At 39.6% G+C, this 9736-nt stretch overlaps 1 protein-coding gene across 2 annotated transcripts in view; it reads left to right on the top strand.

The window, feature by feature from the left end:
* Positions 1 to 9736, top strand: part of LOC129722123 (uncharacterized) — a 279868-nt gene that overhangs the window by 57835 nt on the left and 212297 nt on the right. Inside the window, exon 2 of one of the 2 annotated variants that reach the window (XM_055675369.1) lies at positions 3002 to 3064. The exons of the other annotated variant lie outside the window; for it this stretch is intronic. Within the exon in view, the coding sequence (XP_055531344.1) occupies positions 3002 to 3064 (63 nt within the window). The remainder of the gene's footprint in view (positions 1 to 3001; positions 3065 to 9736) is intronic. 2 annotated transcript variants of the gene reach the window in all.

Genomic DNA, 9736 nt, shown 5'->3' with positions numbered 1-9736 from the left:
CAGACAAATACCAACCAATCACAGCTCAATAGATTGGACCCACAACAATATCTAATTTGATTAAGAAAATAGAAAGTGGTATAGCCAGTAGCGCCGGTAGCATAGACATAATTTTGACAAATTATGTGTGATTTTCTGACTTGTTCATTTTTCAGATAGTACATATAAAGTTCATTTAAATTTAAATATCTAAAAATTATGTTGTATGAAGTTAAGTATTACATTATACAGATTAATGTTATGAAAAAGTTACGTTGTAAAGCAGGTTACGTTATGACGAAAAGTACCTGTATTAGAACAACTATAATTATCAAAAATGTATGGAGAATGTTGAAAAATTCAGAAGCAAATGATTTTCATCCAAGCAGAAAATTTTTATTAGTCTAGATGAAGTTTTCACACTCATGCTTTATTGAAATAACTGATCTAACTTTTTTCTCATTCTTATATTCTCATTTCTTATGGAAAAAATAATTATCTCATTTCGATTTCTCATCCAAATGTCAGTGGTTTATTTATAATTCCATTTTTTTGCTGCACCTATATTGCAATCTCTACCCAGCCCAGACTTACAGAACAATAATAAAACAGTTGAAAAAGAACATGACAAGAAACAAACAGCTTGAAGTGGTGGCGTGGCATTGGCGGTAGGATATTTCGTAATGAGATAAGTAAGGCACAATATTTGTCGGAATAATGAGAGCGCAGAGGTAATTTTGCCCTTTGCTCACGCCAAGAAGACAAATAGTGCAGGACAACGTGAAAAACTTTGTGCTTTGCCATGGAAAAGGAATCCTGCCGAGTTACACGATATTCTCACGTTGCAATCGAAATCGTTGCAGGGGGTGAGAAGAACGGGGCTGCTTCGTGTGGTGAAGGTACAGGACTATCTTTTACGTTGGATGAGCGCAAGCGGAAGCAACCAGGTCGAACGTGCAAAATGGAAAATATTTTTGCGCTGATCTTCTTTCTGAACTTTACTAGACACGGCTAGAATGGAAGCGACGCACATAGGAGTATTTGACCCAAAAAGTTGGCCAAAAGTCCAACATACAAAATACACGATTTCCATTATTTTTAATTGATTTCAGTTGGAACATACCCTCATGCTATCCAAGAACCCATTTGTGTCTTATCACATAAACCAAACTGTTATATTTCAAAGTTATTCCACAGTTTTTTGGTCAGTTTAAAAAATACGTGCTACTGCTCGGGTGGGGTAAAAAATTGAAAAATTTTGTCAAAAAGTTTTTCTCTCTCACAGGACATGATCTACTAGATAAGTAAAATGTTTTGCAATATTTAAAACGTTGAATGCAAAAAATAATCATGGATTGTTTACGAAATAAGTGATTGTTAAAGCCGACCGCGAAAAAGCCATAATATTGTGAAAATAATTATATAATTTAGTAACCTTCCGCGCAAGTCCCGTCGAAGCTTTATTCATTGACGGAAAGGTCAAAGCCTTCTGAAAATATACGAAAAGAAAAATCTTCCTCCTGGTTCCTCTTTTTTATTTTATTGCCATTTTATTGAATGAAGATTTATATGGAAATTTTTAAATCTTTGTTTTAAATCATGTGTAAAAAGACACTACAAAAATGAAGAAAGCGAATTTAAAGTAATATTTTATATATTGGATGTCACCTTTTTTGTATTGATCATACGAAAATAACACGTTTTTGATATAAATCTATCCAATTACTACCAAAAAAGAGCGACTTGGACTTTTGACCAGCTTTTTGGCTCAAATACTCCTATGTGCGACGGTCCAACCTGGAAGGGCAAAGTGTCAAAAGGTTCAGTACTTTTTATGCGTTTAGCACGCCTTAGATATCGGGCAGGTAAACACGATCTCGATTAAAAATACAATTTCGCCCAGTTCGTTCGTTTCGTAAGAGGAGAACATAATTTTTCATTTCACAGCAGTCAGCAGGACTGAAAATTCGTACACAAAAACACTCCACACAGCATAGGCAGTAAACTACCGTAATCTTCAATTACGTTTTCACGGAAAAAGCCATACAGAATCATCAACCGAAATAATGGATAAACAGTTGGCATTACCTTACCTTGCTAGGGAAAATTGCTCTCGTCTGCCATGGCATGCAGTTTTCGCCACATCACCATCATCGTTGTCATGCGGTACGTGAGTTCCATAGAGCGTTTTTTATGTTGCTCCGTCTCGGCCGGATTCCGGAACGTTTGTTGTACTGGTACTCTCAGTTTCACCTGCCACAAATGGATTAGCTAAATCTTTCAGGATATGAGTAAAACGGAGTTTCTTTACTGTTGTTTTCGCTGTTGCTGCTGCTAGATGCTGTAGCCGGTAGGTACCTGCAAGTCTTTGTCGAATTTGTTACCCAGAGTGTTTTAGTACGTGGTTTCGTACGATGTGAGATCCTTTCATTGGTTGGATTCACGTACTAGCAATGGAAGGCGTTCGTGTCTGGCTGTACTGGAACCAACAGTGTCTCCCTGCTGCTGCCGGAATGAACCGGGATTAACATGGATTTGTAGAAACCGAGAGAGACATAAAGTTTGGGCTACGCGTGTTCATGCTTCTACATTAGTTGAAATGCAAAAAAGTAGGAAACAATTTTGACAAGAGTAAGATCTACTCTTTAAAAAACTCTTACTAAAATTGAAGACGTAAACTACTAAAGCTGGTATATTTTTGTGGGCCATGTTTGAGAAAATTGATACCATCAGGAGTATTGGTTTTACGTGATGTTAGGTTTTACGTTACCATTTTTTACGCTGGTATTAGGTCCGGACCATAAAGACTTACAAAGCCCAAAATGGGACTTATAGAGCGGTGCTGTGTTTATTAGATTCATATTTTTATTACAAGGCTTAAGTCAGGCCTAAATTATGCTGAAAAAGAATGAAAATTCTCTGTGCAGGTTATAAGAATAGGGACTAGGAGGGCAAATTGAAAGACGCCATCTGTATTTTCACACTCTAATACCAGAACATTCTTTCCGCTTTCTTCACACAGGTACTGAGGGCCTACGAACAATACCTTGCAATTGTTCCACTCCAATATCCACGAAAAAGACAGATAAAACGAATTGCTATTTAATTGTTATGTTTGTGAACTCTTAAGAAATTTCAAATATTCAAATGATTTAAATTTTATACTGAGTTTGATGCGGATATTTTGGATTCGTTATCTTCTATTTATAGAAAAAACAAGTTTTGTATGTATGTGTGTATGTTCCAGCATAACTCTTGAATGCCTGAACCGATTTCTACCAAACTTGGCATGCGTGTTCTTTGTACAAAGGAAGTGGTCATAGGAATGTTGGGAAGAGGGAGGGGCAACCTACTATTCATCATCCCACACGCAAGTCGCAGCGCAGTATTAATTTGCGGCGTAGCGAATATGAACACCACTACCTACCAAAACACCATCTTAGCAATCAACGTCGCAGCAATTTGAAAAAATGCAGAAGAGCAGAAGAATTGGCATAGGATACTTAGCTGTTTTTTCTGTCTCGCTCTCCCTCCTTCATCACTCGCTTGATCATGTTGTTCGTATTGATGTTTGCTATAGCGTTTTTCACCCGTCTTCTCGTAAAACGTACTTGCGCTATCTTGTTCACACCTATAGCTTGAAACCACACACATAACTAGACACATATTTGTTTTCAAGAACATTCAATCATTTCATTCACTCAGATGAGGTTCCTTTATCACATTCGTACACGGCACACACAGTTCTACTGTATTCCACTATTTTTGCTTTTTCTCTTTGTGAATAACACTGATAATTTAAAATAAAAATACAGCAAACAGAAATCGCGTGCTCAGAAATGACCGTGCCTCCCCAGCCTCCCCAAGGCGTTAGTGATTAGTACAATGTAAAAAAAACAAAGTTTCATATGTTCACTTTGCGGTCAGATTCAAAAATTAAACAAAAAAATCTTCAATTATGCTCCCAAAACAACACCGCATACCGTAATGCATCAAATTTCGAACACTCAAGCTATGACTTCCAAAAAATCAACAAAAAATGAACTTTCTCATCGATCTTAAAAGTTTAGCATGTTGGTTATTTCATTGTTGTTGCAATTAAGTGCTATTTATACAGATTTAAACACATTTTGTACACGAAAATAAGGAGAATTTAGAAATCGGCTTTGATTCAAACTCCGAACACTTCAACGTCTTCCGGAACCAGAAAATAAAAGTCCAACGACATTTTTCAAACTCAAGATGGCGACTTCCGGGAATTTTGCGAAAAACGAATATATGCTCTGCAATCTGTATGTTTTCGGTAACGAGATAACGTCCAAAATCCAAATATTCATGTCCGGCGCCAATTTATAAATCCCACATGACGACTTACATTTTTTGGGAAGCTTGCTAAAATAGAGAAGAAGGCTTGGACGTTATTAATTAATCATATTCGCGATTTCTACTTCCTGCCAAGCTGTGTAACACTGAATAAAATATTTTAATAATGTAGATATTTCAAGATAGAGGTGTTCAGAAAATGACAACGGGTGCCCGAAGCTATTTCAAATTCAAGATGGCGACCTCTGGTATCTGAAACGCTGTGAAAAAGAGAAGCAAATATTCAAATACTCCCCGATATTAGGTTTATAGATTAGAGTTGACTCCTTAAAACCGAGAACAGGTGTCCGAACGTTTGGTATGGTGAGGGTTGTTTTTCTGCATTAAAAGTGATTCAAAACTTTAGGAAAAAAGATAGAAGATAGTATCTTCAAATTGTTAATTAAGGCATGAAGACTGATGTTCAACCATAAGGATGATATTGATATTGTTTGCACAGAAAAGTAGTACAAGAAGACATAGCAAGCATTGATTTTCACTATCAGAGGTGAGCTTAGACTATTGATGTTATTTCAGTGCAATTTGAGCTCATTTAGGTTTATAATTTCTGTGGTAGCTGTTAACTAAAAATTAAAGTGTATATTGATAATTAGTATGTGTGTATAATAAGGTAGCAATAAAATACTTAAGTTTTAAGTACTTAAGTATGATTGCGGTAACAATCTTGATAGGAAAGGGCGAAGGTAAAACAGTTTTTGAACCTAAATTTAAACCTTCATATCTACCGTTTAATTTAAAGTGGCTTCAATTCCATGTAAGAATTGCGTTCTCTATTACTTTAAATAAGTAACAGTCATCGATTGGACAATGTGGAGTAGATGTGAGAGCACCGTGTTTTTGCCACGGTCAATTATATGTCGTTTGCTCGAGGGTTGGCTCACCTGCAATTTCATTCATTTTAGCTCCTGATGGTGAAACGAAAAATGTGGTATATAAACAAGTTTGTAACTAAAATAGAAATACATAATATTATTTGAGGTTGTTGAAAAATATATAAAAATAAGGATAATTATAGAAAAAGCAGAAAATTTTACACGAGCAAGGCCGGATACATTCAGTTAGTACTTAAATAAAGATCATAAAATCGACCGAAAACCTCAAAATAAAATCCAAGTCCCGGAGGGCAATTCGATTCAGCAAGACGAACAGAGCAGAAAACGCTAAATATAAACGTACCTTTCTTATAGAACGCAATATTCGATTTTAATATTCTCAGGTACAAATGAGAGCTATTGGGCTCCCCTAGAATGCTACCGAGCGGATTCTCGATTGATGGCTTAGATTTTAGGATGTTGATAAAAGCGTATTTTTTTACATGGAAATTCAACATTAAACAAAAAATTAACCTGTAGGGGGCCAATCGACTCAGATCGACGATTTAAGCAATGTATGTATGCGTGCGTATGTGAGCCTGTATGTGTGTGTAAATATAAATAACAATATCACAATCTGGCACACTTTTCAAGCAGAACAAAATATCCGATCATGGTGTTCTTAAGTGCAAATTGAAGCTCTTGAGCTCCTCAAAAATCATATAGAGGATGTTCTTACTGGTTTCTTTAATTTTAGAAAGTAGCCCTCGGAATATTATATTAAATTACGTAATGCTGAATAACATGACCTCCCTTCAAATTTTCAATTTTAAGCAAACATCACAGCTACGTAACGGCCTCAACTAATTGCCTTCCCTTTCCCCCTTTATGCGTTACGTAATTTGTGTACGACACCTTGGCGGTGTGTGTGTGTGTTTTTTTTTCTCACTCACTTTCCTCAGAGATGACTAGACCGATTTTCGTGAAATTAATTGCAAATGAAAGGTCTAGTTGCGCCATAGGTTGCTATTGAATTTCATCGTAATGAAATTTCTAGTTTAGAGGTTATGTATCAAAATGTAAAAATCACTAAACATCATTACCTCAAAAACCACACAACCAATTTTAATAAAATCGGTGTCAAATGAACGAGCTGTCTCCAAAACCTTTACGTTAAAAATTTCGTAATAATTAAACACATGGTTCAAAAGTTATATAAAGAAAAGTTATCAAGCGACTGTTGAAACTCACTCTTTTTCTCAAAGTTGGCTTAAAGGAATTTCAAAAAACAAATAGTGTCAAATGAAAAGTCCTGGAGATGTGTGGTCTTCAACAAAAACGCTGCTTCAGTACAACGTTTTCTTGTAAAATGTAACTAACAAAAGTTAAGTACAAAAAAACTAACTTTTAAGTAGCTTTTACATAAAATACTCTGTAACTCTGTTCCCAATTAAGATAGGCATTTTGTTTGTTCAGCAAAGTTTCATATTTTAGCAAGTTCTAAAACTTTACCAAATAAATCATTTCTCTATCTCTTAACACAAGAAAGCAAGTATCCTTAATATATAAAAGCCTACTGTAACATATGCTCGCCGTACTTTAATATGGGTGGATCGGGATAAATGGAACCTACAAGAGTTTATAGTACATGAGCTTAACTTCAAGGAAAAATATTGACATTATGATTCCACTTGCCTCTTTTTAACTTTTACGTTCTTCAAGTTATTGAAAAAATAATCTAAAATATGATACAGGTATACCTCGATGTTACGCACATTCTCGTTTTTGAAATGTACGTAAAATCGAATTGTGCATAAAATCGAATCAAAATTTTTATTTTTTTTAATAGCCCCAAATTAACTTTCGTGATCGGAAATGTGCAAGAAAACATGTAAGGGATCATCCAATTAGTATGTAACGTTTGAAAGCGGGGTTGAAAAGTTTGACAACACATAAAAACAATGCTAAAGGTGCCGCCAAACGGACGCTAATTTCCTTAGTTTCTAAGTCTTAGTTGATTGTAAAAAGCATTTTTTCATCACTGAATAGTAGGCTATGAACTATTCGGGCATGACGGAGTAGTTCAGGGTCTCTATGTTATAGCTTTTGACAGTACAATCCCGCGTTATGATGAAAAAATGCTTTTTGCAATCAACTATGACTTAGAAACTAAGGGTATTAGCGTCCGAGTGGCGGCAGCTTAAGGGTCCAAAAAAGTGAGTGATTTAAGAGCGGGGCCCGAGAAGGTAATTATTTGCGTTACGTAATTAATAGACGTTCGTTAATGTGCCGTGGGAAATTCACTCAGAGATGTGTGTATGTATGTGCGTCTATGTGTGCGTCTATGTGTGTATGTGTGTATGTGCGTATGAGTGTGTATATGTGTTTGTGTATGTATGTGTGTGTATGTGTGTGTATATGACTCATGACATGACATTCATGACATTCTTTTTACACACATACTAATGCTAACCTCCATTGAAAACAGCTCCTCTATCTTGTAACAGTACACGTTTTATATAAAAGTTTTAGTAAGTTACTTCAAAAGAGGTTGTGTGCCTACGAGGTCAATTATTTTACTCAAAAAAGTTCGCCTTTCGCAAAAGAGGTCTTTTTTTTTTTTTTTTTAAAGGTGGCGGGGAAATCTGCAAACAGACACCTGAGAAGAGAACTCAGGGTGTGGGGATGAGACTAGGGGAGAGATGCTGGGGTAGTTACACTCGCCCAGACACCTACTGATCCCTGTCCCGACCCACTAAAACCCCTCCAGTCTCCAGCCCTGGTCTTCCCGGAACGACGGTTAAGTATTACGTCGGGGAGTGGCTTTTGTGCGTGATGCACCCTCTTTACTCTTATAACCTCCTAGCTAACTACCTGGAGACTGGTAATTAGCTACCACTGGCGTGTTGGTGGTTGACCCGCCACACACGTTGCAGCTCCAGAACAATCTGAGAGGCGGCCGCACAGACCGCGTTCCAGATGTCCGGGTCGTCGCACATCCTCCGGACTAGATTGTCCGGAGTAGTGCCAGGCCCGCTCACAGCCATCATGTTGCTCCTCGCTCTTGCGAAACGGGGGCATACGAAGAAGACATGCTCAGCAGTCTCCTCCTCCTCCACGCACTCGGGACACATGGGGGACACCGCGTGTCCGAACCTGTGCAGATATTGCCTGAAACAACCATGGCCTGACAGGATTTGTGTCAGGTGGAAGTTCACTTCACCATGTCGTCTCCCGACCCAGCCGGATATCTCCGGTATGAGTCGGTGCGTCCATCTGCCCTTTGTGGAGTTGGACCATTCCCGCTGCCAGCGGAGCATCGAGAATGACCTTCTGGTACCTCGTATGCCCCTTGTGTCACGTTGGTCGAAACACTCTCTGTCCTCCTTGATGGCGATGCTGATAGGCATCATGCCGGACAAGACACAGATTGCATCGTATGACACCGTACGATACGCACTCGCAACTCTCAGGCACATGAGCCTGTAGGTACTTTCCAGTTTACCACGGTAACTGTTAGTACCTAGCGCTCTGGACCACACTGGCCCACCATACCTAAGTATGGACGAAACCACGCTGGCAAGAAGTCTTCGCTTGCTGCCATAAACCGCTGAGCTATTGGACATCATACGAGATAGTGCTGCAATAGCCGATGAGGCCCTCTTACAGGCATAGTCGACGTGACTCCCGAACGTGAGCTTGTCGTCCACCATAACCCCCAAGAGCTTCAGGGATCGCTTCGAGGTGATGGTGCAGTCTCCGACTCTGACCACCGCCTGTTGCTCCGATTTACGGTTGTTCACAACCGTGACCTCCGTCTTATGATGCGCGAGCTCCAGATTCCTGGAGCGCATCCAGTCCTCGACCTTGCGTATACAGTGCGCGGCCGTCAACTCGACCTCCTCGATAGACTCGCCGTAAACCTCCAGCGTTATGTCGTCTGCAAAGCCGACGATCACAACCCCTACAGGGAACTTGAGTTTCAACACTCCGTCACACATGACATTCCACAACACCGGGCCCAGGAGAGAACCTTGCGGAACTCCTGCGGTAATTGGGACGCACTTCTGACCCTCCTCCGTGTCGTAAACAAGTACTCGATTCTGGAAATAATTTTCCAGAATCTTGTACAGCGACATCGGTACATGGATGCTCCTGAGCGCGAGCGCTATGGAGTCCCAACTGGCACTATTGAACGCATTCTTCACGTCGAGCGTGACGATTGCGCAGTAGCGTATTCCCCTTCTCTTGCGCTGGATTGCTACCTCCGCCGTCTTGATGACGGAAGAGATTGCGTCCAGCGTGGACCTGCCCTTCCGGAAGCCGAACTGGTTACTTGCCAGATCGTGTACACCCTCCGTGTACCTCACCAGTCTGTTGAGGATGATCCTCTCAAGCACCTTGCCCGCGGTGTCCAGCAGGCAGATAGGCCTATATGCCGATGGGTCCCCTGGCGGTTTCCCAGCCTTCGGCAATAAGACCAGTCTCTGCCGCTTCCACCTGTCCGGAAAGAGACAGTCATCCAGGCACCTCTGCATGACTGCCCTGAACAGCCCGGGGGC

The sequence above is a fragment of the Wyeomyia smithii genome, chromosome 2 (genome assembly GCF_029784165.1).
Source record: "Wyeomyia smithii strain HCP4-BCI-WySm-NY-G18 chromosome 2, ASM2978416v1, whole genome shotgun sequence".
Classification (NCBI taxonomy): domain Eukaryota; kingdom Metazoa; phylum Arthropoda; class Insecta; order Diptera; family Culicidae; genus Wyeomyia; species Wyeomyia smithii.
The sequence above is the reverse complement of the archived record's forward strand: the minus strand, read 5'-3'. Positions and strand labels throughout refer to the sequence as shown.